The 18,486-nt window shown below is 40.3% G+C and overlaps 1 protein-coding gene across 3 annotated transcripts in view; it reads left to right on the forward strand.

Annotated features, from left to right (window-relative positions):
- The first annotated feature begins 985 nt into the window (after positions 1-985).
- The window catches only part of TAX1BP1 (Tax1 binding protein 1), a 42,699-nt gene continuing 25,198 nt past the window's right edge, over positions 986-18,486 (forward strand). For 2 of the 3 annotated variants that reach the window (XM_074271083.1, XM_074271086.1), the window contains exons 1-4: positions 986-1,465; positions 8,692-8,872; positions 11,860-11,962; positions 14,011-14,198. In XM_074271083.1, the coding sequence (XP_074127184.1) occupies positions 8,699-8,872; positions 11,860-11,962; positions 14,011-14,198 (465 nt within the window). In that variant the 5' untranslated portion in view covers positions 986-1,465; positions 8,692-8,698. Of the gene's footprint in view, positions 1,466-1,998; positions 2,326-8,691; positions 8,873-11,859; positions 11,963-14,010; positions 14,199-18,486 lie in introns of those variants that run through there. The other variant, XM_074271085.1, reaches the window with a different exon arrangement.

Below are 18,486 nucleotides of genomic sequence, written 5' to 3' on the forward strand. Positions count from 1 at the left end.
CCCCCCAGCAGAGACGCGCCCTGCGAAAGCTTAGAATTACTTTGTGTCTTACTCTTGGGTTCAAGAGTGTTCTGTGCCTTCGTCTCGCCTCCGGGCCAGGAGCCAGAGAACCCTCCTGTGTGGGGCACGCTTGCGGCTGAGGCGCCCCCACCCAGTTGCGCTCAGTCTTTTAGCATCTATTGTCTCTTCTATTAAACTTCCCTGTCTCACTCTGCCCTCAGTCCTGTCCCCTTCTCTAAGCTCCCAGAGTCGACTGTTAAAAGACAGGAGGACTCGGCCTCGGGTCCAATCGGGTTTTGGCTCTGTGGTTACGGGCAACCTTCTTCAGTTGATTTCCGCATCTGCAGCGCGGCAATACGGAATACTGCGAAGAGCCCCTCAGAGCCCGGGAGGCGCAAATGCAACAACAAGGAATGTAAAGTTGCACCCGCAGCTCTCCCGGTAACTTATTGGTAGCTAACATTCTGGGAAGACGCGTGGCTCCCGATGCTCCCGGAGCTCAGCGCCTCGTGCATCAGTTTTCCTCCTCGCAGCACCTTGCATTGTGCTGCACGTGCAGGTTATGTCGCTGACTGACCTTAGGATACACCTGCTGCAAGGGAGACAGATGCTTGGAAAAGCCATTGCATCATGAAACCGGAACCACTAACATGGGCGGGGTCTGACTTGACCTTGTAGAAAGTGGGACCCACTATGGGGAGTGGATGCCAGTCCCTTCTGCTCATGGGGCTCCCTTTCTACAAGCTCCAGGTCGCGAGATGGAGATTTAGAAAGTTCAGGAAGCGCTTCCCGATGTTACTCTCCGCATGGTGACATTGGCGGGCCCGGAGCTGCTTTACGCTCCCCCGCTTAGAGGCGTCCCCAGACAGCCCAGGGCAGCCCCGCTGCGCGCGCACGTGGAGGCGGCCGGAGCTGCGAGGGTCAGTCGTGCAGTACAAGTGAATGTCCCTCTAATGCGGGGCACAGAGATCGAGGGGCTCGCCCAGTCATCTAGGTCAGGACTATGAGTGGAGGCGGGGTTAGAAGCCGGGGGAGGAAAACACAGCTGGGACTGAGTTATGGAAGCGAAGGGGTGAAGGGCGGAGCCCACTCCCAGGTCGAGCCCGAATGAGCACTTCCGCGCCTGCGCCGGCAAGATGCCCCGCCCCCAGGCCCGCCTCCTTCCCGGTGCCCCGGAATGAGGCAGCATCGCGCGGCGGAAGCGGGCCTCCAGGAAGCACGGAAGTGACGCGCTTGGTCACAGCTTGCTCGCCCCGCCCTCTATCCCTCCCTCGCCCCTCCTCTCGTTCCTCCTCCTCCTCTTCTTCCTTCTCCGGCCTTGGGTCGTTCCGCCCGCCCTCCCCTCAGCTACGCGGCCCTCTAGCCGGTCTGTGGAGATAGGCGCCGGGCGGCTGATGGCAACTCTGGGCGGGAGGCCTTGTTGACGCTGCCCAGCCTCCGCCGGGGTCTCTCCGGCTCGCCTTGGGTGAGCAGCTGGGGCTGGTGGGCGGGAGGCCGGGTCGGGATTGTGACGCGCTCGCCTCGGGAAGGGGGCCCCGGGCAGGGGGCGCTCTCTGCCTCAGTTTCCCTTCCCCTGGGAAGCTCCCCGAGAGCTTTCAGAAGCCATGCCCTGGAAGAAGAGACGGCTGAGAATTGGGGCCGGGAGCCTCGGCTCCTGCCTTCGCCCACCGTAAACCGTCCGCCAGCCTCATGTAGTTTCTGCGCGTAAACTGTAGGTACTCAATGAGTGCTTGAGGCGAACCAGGGGCGGGGCCGTAACAAAAGAGGGAGCCCCTTCCCCAAAACTTTGCGGGGACGCTGAAGGGGTTCGGGAGGGGGAGGGGCGCGCGGGACGTCCCAGAACCGGTGTTTGTGTCTGACGGGCGGGGCGGGGCCTGCCTAGAGTGGGCAGGGCTAGGCCTCTCGGCCCCTCCCCCCGCGCCTTCGCGTACTTCCGGGATCGGGGCGCGCGTCTTGTGCCCCCTGACCTTACCGGCCTCGGGGTCACCTGGGATCAGCGAATGGGGTGGGTGGATGGATCCAGGGTATCTTAGTGGGTCTGCAGGACCCCGCCCCCTACTTCCTTAGCTGCGTGACCTTGACCTGAGCCTCGGCCACCTTCTGACTAACAGCTGGGCAGGAGGGGAGAGAACTGCCTTTGAGGAGGTCTGGTCCCTGCAGGGAAGGAGGAGCAAAGAGGGCGCCCTCTCACCGACGCCTGCCTCAGTTTCCTCGTGTGTATAAGCCGATAGTACAAGTATCGATTTCTCAGGATTGGGAGAGAATTAACGAGAGGAAGATCGGTTCTCATTCGGACCTTGGGCTCCTTCTCCCACTTAGCTAACGGTACCACAGGACCCCGTGCGGACGGCTCTTCCTGAGGGTGATTCCGTCTGAAGGCCTTAAGCAGTAGTGAGCTACAGCAGGGCAGTCAGTGTCTCTCCATGTTCTCGCCGCTTTCCTTAAAATAACGTTTAATTTGGCTAATACTTGTTGAAGTATTCAGAGCCGGGAAGGTCTGGGTTCAAGCCCTGTTTCTGACAGGGACCGGCCATGTGAGCTTGGTTAGTCCAGTTATCTGGAACTGGGAAGCCACTGCCTGCTTTCTACTGTTACAGCTATTTAGGGCTGGTCAATTTACATAAAAAGGGTTATGACGATTGAATTGATGTTTCTGGTGTTTCCTATTTAATGCGGTTGGCTAAGGATTGCCCCTGGCATATAGTATTCAGTTCTTTAAAGTGAGATGGGTAGAAACGTAATCTGATAAGTCAGTTTGATCCCAAGGAGACAGAACTTCCCATCCCGCCCAAGACTGTGACGGCCTTCATTACTGAAGCTCCTTTAGCACTGTCTAGTTGGCCAAAAGCGGGGTAGCAAGAAAAGTACATGGGGAGATTGTATTCATTGAGCTCCCAGCGAGTTCACACAGTGAACTATATATAGGACAATATCCAAAAATGTGCAATGTGATAAATAATTATTTTTGGAATTAAGATGAGAATTTAAAGGTTTCTGGGCTCAGCTGACTGAGGACCTACTTGGACATTTTTGATAGGCAGCATGAAATATGGACATGGGCTATTATGTGTGGGTGTTAAACACTAGAAACACTAGTGTCTTCTTACATAACTCTTGACCCTTCAACTTTAATTTTAAAGTGGCTTCCCGTCCAACACTTGGGTAATAGTGTTTTAAGTAATGTATGGAGCTTTGAAGACCAACTCTTTAGGAATGGGGTAGGCTGTATTTTCTCTAGGAATGTAGTATTTCTGTTATGAAGGTAGTGTGTTTCCTGGGACTCCACTGGCTTCTAGGGAGAAGAAACAGAAAGGACTATTAGTATTTTAGTCTGGAGACTGCTAGAATTTTTTTTTTTGCTGAGGCAGTTGGGGTTAAGTGACTTGCCTAGGGTCACACAGTTAGGAAGCGTTAAAGTCTATGAGACTTGAGTGCTGGTGCTCTATCCATTATCCACCTAGAAATTTTTTTAATGAAAAGAATTGTTTTAATTTTAAAATTTTACATCAGTTAGTAAAAGTTAAACTAGACCAAATAATGTAACCTTTTTTGCCAATTCTTTTAATTTTTAAAATAAATTTTAAATTAATTTTAACTTAAATTTTTCATTAAATTTTTTTCCTTTTAACCTCAATTTTTTTTTATAACAAAGGTTTTTCCTATTAACATTTTCTTCTAGTAAATTATTTTTATTACATTACTTTATGAATCATGTTGGGAGGGAAAAATCATTAAAAGGGAACCATGGGAGTAGGGGGAAAAAAAAGTGAGCATAACATATATTTTACACTTGGTTTCCTAAGTTCTTTTTGTGGATGCAGATGGCATTTTTTGTCCAAGTCTATTGGGATCAATTTGGAACACTTGAACTACTGAGAACTAAGTCTTTCATAGTTTTTAAAAAATTTTTTAAAAATTAATTTTATAATTATAACATTTTTTTGACAGTACATATGCATAGTTTTACAACATTATCCCTTGTACTCCCTTCTGTTCCGAATTTTCCCCTCCTTCCCTCCACCCCCTCCCCTAGATGGCAGACATTCCCATACATATTAAATATCTTATAGTATATCCTAGGTACAATATATATGTGCAGAACCGAATTTTTTTTTGTTATTGCAAAGGAAGAATTGGGTTCAGAAGGTAAAAATAAATAAAAACAAAAAATGCTAACAGTTTATACTCATTTCCCAGTGTTCCTTCTCTGGGTGTAGCTGATTCTGTCCATCATTGATCAATTGGAACTGGATTAGCTCTTCTCTATGTTGAAGATATCCTAAGTCTTTCATAGTTAATCAATGCACATTCGTGCTGTTATTTGATACAATGTATTTCTGGTTCTGCTTGTTTATCTCAGCATCAGTTCATGAAAATCTTTCTAGGCTTTTCTAAAATCAGCTTATTATATTTTATTGATCAAAACTCCATTATCTTCACATATCATAAATTTGTTCAGCCATTCCCCAATGGATGGGTATCTACTCATTTCCAATTCTTTGCTACCACAAAAAGAGCTGCTAGAAACATTTTTGCACGTGTGAGTCTTTTTCCCTTCTCTTTTTTGGAATACAAACCCAGTAATGGGACCCCTGAGTCAAAGGATATAGCCCTTTGTGCAGTTCTAATCCGTTCTCACAATTCCAACAATGTATTAATGTTCCAGTCTCCCCATCCCTTCTAACATTTATTGTTACCAACTGATCATTTTTAATGGATGAAATTTCAAATAAGGAAAGGGAAGAAAGTCAGTTTTTTAAACTCAATATTTTCATACTATATTTAAAGTTACTTGCATTAGGCACTGCTGCCATTTGTAGAAAATTTGTATTAGTACTATGAAAATTTACAAATGTTTATTATCATTCCAATTGAAAAATCTCCCTCCAGTATAGCTATTATAGAAACATTTTTGTTTTGAAAAATTAGATAGTTTGGAAGGAAGTTATTGTTTCTTCCACACCTCCAGAGGATTAAATCAGTGGACTTGGCCTCTTAGCACTACACCAGCACAGTGGTTTGGGCAACACACATGCACAGGAAGATTTTTATTTTAAACAAATGTACCTCTTCTTAGACCCTTAAAATCATCAGGATGAGCTGGGCTGGTGTCAAAGGATAGAATAGAAGAGAAAAGGCAGTGGTGGTGGTAGGTGGGGAAATTAGCATATCCTGCTGGTTGCTATTCCCTAAAGGTAAACATTGCCCTTAGAGACAGCAAAGTTGTAGGAATAATCAGCTTGAATATATTGGTCAGGAGTTTTGCATCAATTTAATAATGTAAGCTGAACTTCTGAAGCTTCTGAAATGTTCTGTTCCATGCAAATGATTTGTACAGACTTTGATAATTTATAAAAAAATTTTAAATGGGATTTGAACAATTTAAATTTTCCTTTACTTGAGTGAAAATATTTAAATTCATTACCTACATTCTTTCACTTGAATTATTTTCTTGTAGTTAATTTGAAAGATTAGGGAGATTAAACAAGTGAGGACAGATGAGAATAGACTAAAATCTCTGACAGCAATTAATAAATTAGAGCATAGCTTTTGTATGCAATCCTGAGCCCCAGACATGAAAGTCACCATTGACTTGTGAGGCAAATGAGATTAATACAGTGATGGAAATTTTTAAAAGTGCCTGAGGATTATCATGAAGAATGTCAGTTATGTAGTATTATAACTATTGAAGGTGGAAAATTTCCTGTGATAATAATACACTAACAGTACACTTTTTATTAGAGTAAATCTATATTAGCCAAATTGTCTATCAAAATATGAAAAAATGCTTTTGCCTTTGAAGAATTCAAAGATTTTGTGTGTATATGCACGTGAGCGTCCATGCATATTTGAATTTTTTGAATGACATTTCTTGTGTTCAATTTATAATTGAAATCTGAGCAAGGCAAGGTTAAGATTATAAACGAGCAAAAATTGTGCTGTGCAGCAGTGATTAAATTGTCTTTTGATTTGTCATGGAAAACAAAGCCTTATTAATTTCCATAATTTTGTTAATAAATGAAGAAACAACTTTAATCCTCCTGTCTTGACTGGTATTGGAGAGAGGCAGATCATGAAAGACCAAAACTAGAAGTACTTAGGTCAAAAAAGTCTTGCTAATAGAGCCTTGGTCTCTTAAATTTGGGAGCAGGTATGAGCACTTTCTTGGTAGAAAAGAACAGTCCCAAGTCTGGAGGGGATTAGCAGATACAACAAATCCAGTGGGATTAAGTAGGAATCCTATGGGACCAGGAACTAATTCATGCTTCAAGAGTATATTGCAGGTAAATACATCATACTTGAGGGGTCTTCTAGAAACTTTCAAAACAACATAACCATTAGTAAGGTGGTGCAATAGATAGGAGTGCTGGGTCAAAAGTAAGGAAAACCTGAGTTTAGATACAGCCTCAGATCTCTACTAGCTGTGTGATCTTGGGCAAATCGCTTCCCCTCTGTATGCTTCAGGAACATGAGGATAATAGGACCTACTACCCAGGATTGTTGTGAGGATCGGATCTGATAAGATTTGTAAACTTAGTGCCTGACTATAAAAAGCTCAATATAAAGGCTAGATAGGTCCACCCGTGGTACTTTGAGGAGGAGAGGACACAATAACTAGGAAATCCCATGGAGGTGGCCCTAATAGTCCTTGTATATTTTTTAGCATAGGAGGGGATGTCCATTGAATCCTTGTGCTTTAGGAAGGCTATCTTGCCACTTGTATAGAGTACATCTTGGAAAGGAAGTCTGGAGGCTCTGAGCTTCTGTTTTTGAAGTGATAAATGTTGATGAGGGGTTTGAGAAAAGGGGCTAGTACTGATAGTGCAGAAAGGCTGTTTGACCAGCACTTGGGGATTTAGGAAAGAAACTGAAGATGGCTGTGGAGCTGGGAGGCCCAATTGAGCTGATACTATAATTATCTATTGGAGAGGTGGCACAATCTCCATAGGCTGAAAGCCCTTGGTTTCAGTCCCGCCTCCTACATGTGCTTATCTTGGCTGGGAAGAGATGGTTGAGTGACTCTTAGTGGCCTCAGGTAGCTTTCTGAGAAGTGTGCTCTGTAACCATAGTGAAAGTCCAAAGACCAAAACAAAAAGCCCAGTTCTGGATGGACTAGGTCAGAGAGAGCTTGGACAAATGGAGGAACATTGTAGCCTTCCATTGCTTGCTTTTAAGTTACAGCAGACATAGAACCAAGGCTTTTGGGAATGTTTAATTCAGTTTGTTTGAATTTTTTCTCAATACTCCTTTTGCTTAACTTTCTGAGCTGTACTGCTGACTGCTCTTTCGCAATAAAAGTGCTCATAGTCCACTTATTTACAGATGTTAGCTGTCTTGGTACAGGATCCAGAGTACAGATTTGTATGCAGCAATGAAACCAGAAGGCTGAAGGCCCTGCAGATCTGTGGGGAAGTGGTGGCATTTAGCCTAGAGAAGATTTGAGGGGCACATGATTTTTTGCATATATTTAAAGAGCTACCATGGAAGGGAAAGAGGAATTAAATCTCTCCCTCTCCACTCTGTCCTACAGAGCTGCCATCAAAGTGATTTTTAAGTTGAGGTTTGACTGTCACTCCGTCATTCAAATTTCAAGCATGTTTGGCTTTTACAACATTTCATAACTTTGTCCCAACCTGTCTTTCTTGACTTTTTACTCTCAATACTCTAATCAGATTGGCTTTTAGCTGCCCTATTTCTCACCCATGACATTCCAACTCTTTGCATTTTCTCTGGCCATCCCCCAAGCCTGGAATGCACCTCCCTGGCTTCTTCTAATCTTAGAGTTTGCAAGACTCAGCTAAGGCACCATCAATGAAGCTATAAACTACTTGGTATTTATTTTGTACATACTTCTGTACAAATGAGGGTCACAGGGTGAAAGCTCAGATGATCTTAGAGGCCCTCATTTTACAGAAGAGGGATGGAGGCCAAGAAAGCTTTGAATATCATCATGTGGCTGGGAATTTTTTGAGAGCAGGAATTTTCATTTCCGTTCTTGTGTCCTTTGGATCTCTTGCTGCACAGCACACCGTAAAGCTGTAATATTAATGCTTGCAGAAATTTTCTGTATGATTCTAGGAGACAATACCAAGAACTATGGGAAGTTGCCAAGAGGTAGATTTCACTTTGAGATTACGGAAAATGGGGGCAGCTAGTTTGTGTAGTGGATAGAGCACCAGCCCTGAAGTTAAAAGGACCTGAGTTCAAATCTTACCCCAAAACACTTAATTCTTCCTGGAGACTCTGGGTAAGTCACCTAACCCCTGTTGCCTCAAAAAAAAAAAAAAAAAAAAGGAAAAAGATGATGGAAATTGTTAAGTTAGTTTGAGATATATTGTCTAAAAATTAGAATGGGCTACCTTGAGTAAGAGTAGGTTCCTCTTCAGAAATCTTCCAGCAAATTTGCATTGTAGCTTCAAATATCATTCAACTTCCCTGTGTAAAACATCTGGCCATCACTCCCTTGTATAATCTGTCCCTTATTAGTATAAAAACTCAAATCAAGGCAGGGATTGTATTGTTGGCTTGTGTGTTCTTGGTGCCTTTTTTTTTCACTTAGTCATTTACTACTATTTGTGATATTATTAGGGTGGGATATTTTCCTTCTCAATCCTTGTGTGCTTTTTCTACAGATGGGAGTTTTTTGTCAATAATCAAGCAAGTTACTGAATTTCTTTTAATTTCTTCCAGATAAACTATGACATCCTTTCAAGAAGTCCCGATATCAAGCACCCTTCAGACTTCCAATTTTGCACATGTCATCTTTCAAAATGTGGCCAAGAGTTATCTTCCCAACGCCCACCTTGAATGTCATTACACTTTGACCCAGTATATCCATCCACACCCAAAAGATTGGGTTGGCATTTTTAAGGTAAGAATACTTGAATGTGTTATTCATAGAAGATAGGGCTGAAAGGGTAATAATGGTGGTTAATTACCCACCATTTATCTTTCTAAGACAAATGAGAAAGTGAACCCTGGAGGTAGAGAATTTTTCTCTTTGCAATCAGCAATACTTAACATGCAGAACAACTGCTGATGTATTGGCTTACATAGTTATTCTTCACTTAAGCATCTTCAGAAAGCTTTTCTATACCTACAACAGAACTCAAAGAAGATTCTATATGAAACTTTGTATCTTCATTCCATATTACATGCTATTTTCATACCTACTTTGCTTCCCTTCTATACATTTATGTGTATTTAAGAAAACAATGCATGCAAAGCTTTATTTTTTGGCACTACTCTTGCTGATTCCCTCCTTCAAACCTGCCAGTTAACAAGAGAAAGAAGAGGTTAGGAAGGGGCATGTGAGAAAGACCTTTGGCAGAGTCCAGAGTGTGCTTAGGTGCTAAGTGCCGGGACTCTTGAGGGAAAAGGGGGCCAGGACCAGCTTCCAGGGAGCTTGAAGCATTATAGTGTTTTGTTACCAACATTGTGAACACCTTCTAATTAAAATGCCACTTGTAACGTTATTAGTCATCCACTTAAACAGTTGTTTCTGTGGAATGCTTTCCTATAACTTTGCTTCAGACTGTGTTTATATAGAGACATTAACTGGAAGGATGGGAACTTGTCTATAGGATATGATTGAGGTTAACGTGAGCCCCAGATTTTGTTCTCTGCCATGTCCATTAGTAGGCACCCTAGCATGTGGAATGATTAAATGCTGATTTTTCAGGTCTAAGTTAGATTTGGTGGGTATAGGTGCCTTTCTGGTTTCTTCTCCTGTTGCTTATCATGTTAGTGAAGAAATCTTCTGCCCTTGCTCTGAATTTTGAAAATTTTCAATTTTTGTTTCATATGCTCTTTGACAATTGGCCTCTTACTTTCCATATTATGTTCTTTTTTGGCATTATTTATCTTTCTGCATATTGATCTTTTTGATAATGTTTCTTAGTTATATATTGCCACTTGATGATGATGATAAGCTGTGACTTGTATAAAAATATACATTGGTTATTGTAAAATTGTATAAAATATCATATTATTGTATAAAAATATACATTAATTTTCCTTTCCTCCTTCCTCTTTCTCCTAATGGTTGTTTTTGTTCTGTTCTCCCTGTCCATTCCTGTCTTGGCTTTCTCTTCCTGTGCTCTATTCCTCTCCTGTTCTCTATCTTCTCCATTTTCTTCTTGCCTGTTCAAAGATCAGATAAGAGAAGCCCATTTACTAAGCAGAGCAGAAAAATGAGGATTGATTAAACAAAACTATGAATCATTATGTACAGATGGTTTTTCTTTTAAAGTATATAATAAATTTAACATATCAGTTTCATTGCTGTCCTACTTGTGTATTTCCTTTTAGTTTTTTCTGTGAATTAAAAAAAAATATGATTCCAGTCATTCTCATTTTCTTTGTATGGCAATATTATTGCTGCTCCTATATATCTACCGAATTCTGTTCCTTCAAGTGAAATTTGTTTAATTTTTAACAACTAATTCTTGTAACATAGTCCAAAGTAAATATCATGCATAATAAGATAAATATAGATTTTCCTCATTCACAAATATTTCTCATTCTGAACCTTGAATCCATCACCTGTCAGGAAATAGGTAGCATATCATCACATTGAATCAAGTTCTTATTTAGTAGTTTTGTGCTTTTCACAACAGTAGTCTCTCCATTTATTAACTCAAAATGGTGTTTCTTTGTGGACTATAATTTGTTCAGCCATTCCCTAAATGAATTTTTGCTTTAACAAAAAGAGCTACTGTAAATACTTGTGTTTTTGTGGGCTCTTTTTTTTTTTTCTTTTTTCCCCTTTGATCTGTGGAAGCATAGACTTCAATGGTATTCTTTGGTCAAAAGAATATTCATAAAGGGGCAGCTAGGTGGCGCAGTGGATAGAGTACCAGCCCTGAATTCAGGAGTACCCAAGTTCAAATCTGGCCTCTGACACTTAACACTTCCTAGCTGTGTGACCCTGGGCAAGTCACTTAACCCCAGCCTCAGGGGAAAAAAAAAAAAAAAAAAGAATATGCATAGTTCCAGTTTGTAGTTAGAGGCATAGTTCCAGATTGTATTCTGGAAAGACTGCACAATTCAAAATACTACCAACAGTGCTTTTATGTCCTCTAATAGCTGTTGTTTTTGTCAATCCAGTGAGTGTGAAATGGGACTTAATATTTGCAGAGCCTTGGAGCATTCGTTGATAGGATTATAGATAATTTAAACTTCTTCCTTTGAAAAAATAGCATTAATCTATTTGGGAATGACTCTTGTCTATATCTGTTCATGTGTATAAATATCAGTTCCATAGATCTTCATCTGAGAAACTTGGAGTTTAAAAAAAAAAACCACAAAACTTTTTCATTCCTTTTTGTTATGATTGTTCATTTTATCTTGTAAGATCCTTTGACTTTGGTCATGGACCATTTCTCTATTGTTGTGATAATTTTCTTTCTGATGTGAGATGAAGTAATTTCCACCAGGATGCTTTTAGATGCCCAAACATTTTTGTCTATTCATGAGATCTTGTAGTAGATTCGGTCTTTGGACTTATCAAACACTATGGTATCATGTTTGATTCCTTTGCTATGTTTCTACTGATTGGCTTTTCTATTTTTAACCAATACTAAATTATTTTGGTCTTTGCACACCCTTTGAGACTCAAGGGACAGTTAAATGTGTTTTTAGGAACTATGGTATTCAATTTATAGAAGATCTTTTTATAGCATTAGTTAATAGCTTAATAAAAATTTTGACATGCTTGTTAAAATATTCATGATTTGTCAACAGCAATAAATGTATATTTTAGCTTTAGGATGTAAGTGTTTTGGCGTGTTATAAGATATTATAATGTGATAATGTAATCTTGAACTATTTGTAATCAAACTATTTGTTCTCTTTCAGGTTGGTTGGAGTACAGCCCGAGATTACTATACATTTTTGTGGTCTCCAATGCCTGAACATTATGTGGAAGGATCAACAGTCAATTGTTTATTATCCTTTCAAGGTGAGAGAGCTCCTTTCAAACCTGATAGAAGTAGATGTCTTATTGCCATCAACAAAAATTTATTGGGTGACTACATCAAAATTTGGAGATTTATTTCCTGTTAACATCATTCCCTAATGTTTCAGTGAAGATAATAATTTTTGGTAAATGATCTTTTTCTTTGATCTGTGTTAACTAGACATTCCATTTTCATGCCATTTTTAAACTAAACTCTAAGGGCTCTAGTACTGAACTTGGAATAGTTCTACTCTTAACAATTTGCCCTGGGTAAATATTTTTATAGATCCTTCTTGACCATGGGGAAATATCAGCAAATGGTTTGGATTCCTGATTATTGGAAAACATGGCCTTTGGGATCCTGATGGAATCTCTAGCCTGACTTGTGGGTGTAGGTTGGATCTTTTGGTTATTAGGTGGACATATTTTCTGATTTAGCTATTGGCATGGTGGATCCAGGGCCTTTCAGGGTGTGGATGGCCCACCTTATCCTGACTTAAGTGTTTTGCTGTGTGGCAGGTACTGTGTTAAATATTGGGAATACAAAGAAAGGCAAAACAGTTTCTGCCCACAAGAAGCTTACATGTTAATGGTTCATCTATGTACCAAATAAAAGTAGCTATTCTACTTTTTAATTTCCCTGTTATTTTAAAAAAGTGATGTTGATATCTAATATTTCCCAGGGTAGCCCCCAAAAGAAAAACAAGTATCAAATTAATTTTTGTTTTGTAAAAATTTTTTTATTTACAAAAACTGTATACTCAACATTGTAATATTTGTGGCAGGATAGCAGTTATTAGTGTAATGCTGCTTATAGATTAGAAATTTTAAATTGTTATATTTGGCAGAGGAAGATTTTTAAAGTGAAATTTTATACATAAATTTGGTCATAAATTGTATGAGACATTATGAAATTTGATCAATGAAAGCCATTTTTGGTGTGTGTGTAGCCATATTTAAATATTTAAACATTTTGTTTTAATCTTTATTTTCTACTATGGAGTAAGAATTCTGAATCTTTTAAAAATAATTTTAACTTTATTTTGAATTACAAATACTTTCTCTTTCTAGGCTCTCTTGCTCATTGAGAAGTTGAGTTCAGTAATTAACCATACTTATAAAAAAAACTTAAGTAACCAACATAGTAATCAAATGTGATAGTATGTGTTGTGTTCTCCCTCTGTGGCCCCTTTTACAAAGATAATTGGGGTTTTTTTGCTTTTAGGGTTAAGCCCCGGTTAATATAATTACTCAGCATTTGGTTTTGATTTTTATTATTAGTAGAATGCTCTATGATGTAGTGGAAGAAGTGCTGAACTGTGAGTCAGCATTTACTATGTCATCAGCTATGTGAGTTTGGACAGTTCACTCTGACTGCCTTGCCCTCTGTAAATTGGGGGTCTTGTGGTAGATTTTTTTTTTTTTTTTTAAATTTTACAAAATTTTCCCTTCTACTGCAAGGGATACAGGAACCATAATTTTCTGATGCTGGAAGGACTGGTGTGTGGTAGTTTATTTCTTATAGCAAAACCAATACAGGTCTGGCATATTTCATTATGAAATTTTAGAAAAAAAAATTTTAGTCTTGAAATTTTTTTCTACGTGACTAGTGACTGCTAGATAAAAACTCAGCTCCTCTTGACTCCAAAACTCGTATTTTATAAATGCCACTTAGCTTCCCCCAAAGGCAACACATATTTAAATAGACATCTTTGACTACTGGCCTTATTCCTACTTATACCAAGTGACTTTTTTTTTCTTTTCTTTTCTTTTTTTTTTTTTTTTTTCACAACATTGTTTTGCTGTAATTTAGTATTTGAGTACATTATTTGAGTGAGTAAAGGGCATAGGAGAAAAGTAGGGAAAAACTTAAAAGTAATTATAAAATACTATAAACTAGAAAAAGATATATAAATAAATATATTATAATATAAATACTATAAAGTCAAGATAAATACTATAAACTAGAAAAAGATATCTATATTTGGTATTAGTATTTTGCTGGGTATATTGCAAAAATTGAGTAAATATTTTTGACCTTGATTTCTCAGGATATTACCTTCCAAATGATGATGGAGAATTTTACCAGTTCTGTTATGTTACCCATAAGGGTGAGATTCGAGGAGCAAGTACCCCATTCCAATTTCGAGCATCTTCTCCAGTTGAGGAACTGCTGACTATGGAAGATGAAGGAAATTCTGACATGTTGGTGGTGACTACAAAAGCTGGCCTGCTTGAGGTTTGTTAGAAACTGAACTGCTACTGTTTTAATAAAGACATTGAGGCAACTAAATGTTAGTGGATACAGTGTGGAATCTGGAACCAGGAATATAAGTGGGAACCCTGCCATCATCTGTAAAAAGACCTTCTTAATGCTTACTTCATACAATTGTAAAGAATCAAATATAATCTTCCTAAAGCATTTTGTAAGAGGAAGTGCTATGGGAATGTTTGTTAATATGGTTCAAAACCATATTGAAAGAAAAAAAATGCTTAGTTTGAAATTTTACCCTAAACATGTGTATATTAGCAGGTCATGCTAAGAATTTATGCTTACAAAGGAGAATCTTTAGGAAACAATTACCTAACAAGTTCGTTCAGGGAGTATTTTGTCTAATCAATAGTGATCTTTTGCAGATGTTTTGCTGTAGTAGAGAATTAAGTGATTCTGATGGAATGGGAGTAAAACCATTTCAGTTTCTGGCATATGATTTTGCAATTTTCTGTAATTGAGCAGTGAAAGAAATGGTCAGTGTTGCTGGCTTCAGATAAAGGTCATCTCCGCCCCCATTTTAGAGATGAGGAACCTAAGGGTGAGGGAAGGGGTGACTTAGTCACAGCCTTGTGCTCCCCAGTGCCTCAGAATTCTTTATTTTTGTGGTACGGGAAAACTGAAGTATTTACAAGCTTGTGTCAGTTTCCAAGTCATTCTGGCTTGGGGTGTTGGGGAAGGATCCCAGTATTAACAAGTTGGTTGTGCCTTCTGAGGCAAGACTTAAAAGCACAGAAAGCCTTACTTAGCACTGACCAAAGACATGAGGTTACAGCATGAGAGCTTTTGAGGGTATAAAGAAGGAAAGAAACATCAGCTTATTTATCCAACAGGGAGAGAGAGAGAGATTACTCCTGTAAAAGAGGAGTAGCTGTGCCTGCCCAGTGTCTGGCTGTAGTCAGGAGAAGACCTAACTTTGCCTAGGGCTGGGGAGGTACAGTCCCTTCCGTAAAGTGTGTAGTCCGACTCACTGGAAGAAAATGGCCCACTGCCAGGAGGTCATGGAGTTAGACAGGACATAGGCAGGAGGGATAACAGAAGTTCAGGTTCTACTTTGTCATTTACTAGGAGCTTTTTTGACCTTTGGTAGATTTAGGAGGAGCAGAGTCCTTGGGATTGGGAAGTCCTGAGTTCCAGTGCTGTCACTGGGGCCACCAAATCCTCTGGTCTCTGGTCCTTCCAGGGTTCGAATCTTTGGCTTCCAAGTCTTCTTTCAGCTTTAAACTTGTGATCCCAATGTAGAACCCCTTCCTCCTTCTCCCAGAGAATAAAAAGAGGATAAAACTCAGTTTAGTCTGACATTGTCAGTGTTCCACACCCATAGTCCTTGACTTCTGCAGAGAAGCAGGGGAAATACCTTCTTGTCCCCATCTTGGGGGCTAAAATTGCCTCTTGCTGTCTGCCTGAGGCCAGAAGTCCGGGGGCTCCCTACTGTGAGGGCAGCTTTGGCTAATCCTGACTAGTCGGAATGTACCTCCTTGTCCCCCCACATTGGCTTCACTTGGGTGGACATTCCCCTGGCCAGGGATCAGTTTGACTTGTTAGGTTCTCAATCTATCCTCCTCCTTACTTTTATTTTGTACCAGGCTCTTGCAGGGCTTCTTTGTAGCTGTCATGCTCTGTATTATTTAGTGCTTCACTGGACCAACCCCCCAGTGGGTGGGCATTGACTTTGTTTTCTGCTCTAAATATTTTGGTATATATGGGTCTTCTGGTCATTGGTCTCCTCAGAGTGTAGGCTCATTTGCATATAATTTGAGAATGTGGATTATAGAAATCTCCTTTAAAAAAAAAAACGGTGATAAATGTATTTTTGTGGAAATACATAAAACTTAAGAAAGCTGGAAGAAATGATTATTTTTCTTGAGAATGCTTCCATTTCCCCCTTCAGCCCTACTCCCGAAATTCCTGTCTTATCTTATATAAATAACTTAACTTTTATAGGGTGGCTAAAACATCTTGTAGTGACAACTGCTTAATGATCAAGGTTTTCAGCCTGGTATTTGATAGTTCGTCAAAGACTGAAACAGACCTTACCCTCTTAGGAAGAATGTTGTTATGGCTGATAGCGAACCCCTTGTTGGGGGGCTCCGTAGACCACCCTGACTTCAGGAACTCCACCAAACTCCTACAGTTTGGGTATTTAATCTTGATGCTTTCTTTTTACTTCTATATAATTTTTGTGCAATGGCATTAAAATCTTTCTCATTTTATCCTTATCTAAGAAAATTTCTATTTAGAAAGAAATTCAGGAACTGTCCGCTTGCTAGGGAGATTTTCTTCTCAATGTCCCTTTTAGGATGCTAGCCTGAAATCAAGAAGTTGATGTGGCTTGTAGTTTGGACAGATAAAAATTAAATCTATATATGTATACGTAAGCAATGATATCGGCAGGCCTTGTGCCTCCACAGGCCAAACTCTGGTTTCTTCACCCACCAACCTTGACTTTGTTTTCAAGTCAGGCACCCCCTCCCATACTCCATCCATGCCTTGGAAATGTAATCTGGCAAGTCTTGCCCCCTAATACTGAGCACATTGCTTTCCACCTAGTCTAAGCAATTCTGTCACTACAACAGGAACCAAATATGAAAACTCCACCAGGAGAACACAGGAACATGATTAAGTCAATGCAATATTATTATATAAATGTCTGTATTGGATCATTTGTAGAGACTATGATGCAATAGGGACCAAGCAGAAAGTGACTTGGCTAAGGTCACACAGGAACGTGTCAGCACTGATAGAAAGCTCTTCTTTCCTTGTCTACGGCTTGTTCAGACAAATATAATGGTGTGTTTAAAAAAATGACACATATCCCAAATCCATATTTTTCAGTTACAAATAAATTGCAGGGACAGCCGGGTGGCGCACCAGCCCTGAAATCTGGAGGATCTGCCCTCTGACACTTAACACTTCTTAGTTGTATGACTCTGGGCAAGTCACTTAACCCCAAATGCCTCAGCAAAAATAAAATAAATTGCAGTATTGTAGGGGCTCACAAGTCTGTGATTGCACTGGTATAGTGAACAAGCAGTGAAGAAGCAGGTCTCTACTGTGTTCTGTGTCTGGAGCTTATGTACTGCTGTTGGTTAAGTCACTGGCCCGCCTGTGCCTAGCTTTTTGGCCAAGAGGTGGGCATTCATTTTCCACTGCCCCTGGCATTCAACATGCAGCCCCAGTAGTACCAAGTACTACCTACATCAGATAAAACAATCAGGGAATCATCAACAAAATGAATAAAAATTGAGTCAGACACAGATACAGCTACATTTTATAGCTAAGGTGCTGGGATCCTCAGGTGTGGCCAGGATGACTGGGCTGTCACTCCAACATCATTCCAGTAAGAGTCACTCTTACTCAGTGGAAGGCAGTAAGGCTCTTAGTGATAGAAATCTGAGGGCAAATACAGGCCTAATGGCTCTAGCTCTCTTGACCTTGGGGATGTTTTATGTTAATTGACAACCTATGAAAACTTGCTTAAGAAGATAAGAGTTTCCTAATTGCTCCTTTTTCCTCCAGCACAGTTCTAAAAGCAAGGGCAACAGCATTGCCCAATCTGGGGCCCCAGGCCCCAGATGGAAGGGATGTCTCTGGTGGGGAACCAAGCTAGTCAAAAACACCAGGTGGAAATCGAGCCAGAGATAGTTAAAGATCAGTGAGTAGAAATTTTTAGCAGACTATTGAAAGAGCACTAGGTTGGGAGACTAATCATTTTACCTGTCACCTAGCCATTTCCTAGATCTATAAAATGGGAACATTTTGTAAGAACCTGCAGCTCTTGCATTCCATTCCCCCACAATGCCTACCCTTCCTATTGGCAAGGTCTTCCTGGAAAGCCCAAGTCAGCCTGCCTTCTCCACACCATAGTCAAGATTTGAGAAGACTTGCCCTCTTTAGCTCCCTCTTGTCCATTTTCCCCCATTAGAATTAAGTGCCTTGAGGACAGGGCCTCTGTTTTTGCTTGAATGTGCATCTCCAGTACTTGGCACATAATAGGTGCTCATATGTCAATATGACAGATGATTATGGTATCTGGAATTTCTCTTGACATAATGTATGAGAGTGGATATAGAGTTACAAGGGAATTCATTCTCCTTATTTGACTAATGAATGTACATATGATTAGGATTACACAGCTTGTCTTAAGTGTCTGAGGCTGGATTTGAATTTAGTTTTTTCCTGACTGCAGACACTATGTACCACCTAGTTGTCCCTAAAGTGGAGTCAGAAGAAGCCAGATCTGATTCCCAAACTA

Source organism: Sminthopsis crassicaudata, chromosome 5, assembly GCF_048593235.1.
Source record: "Sminthopsis crassicaudata isolate SCR6 chromosome 5, ASM4859323v1, whole genome shotgun sequence".
Classification (NCBI taxonomy): Eukaryota; Metazoa; Chordata; class Mammalia; order Dasyuromorphia; family Dasyuridae; genus Sminthopsis; species Sminthopsis crassicaudata.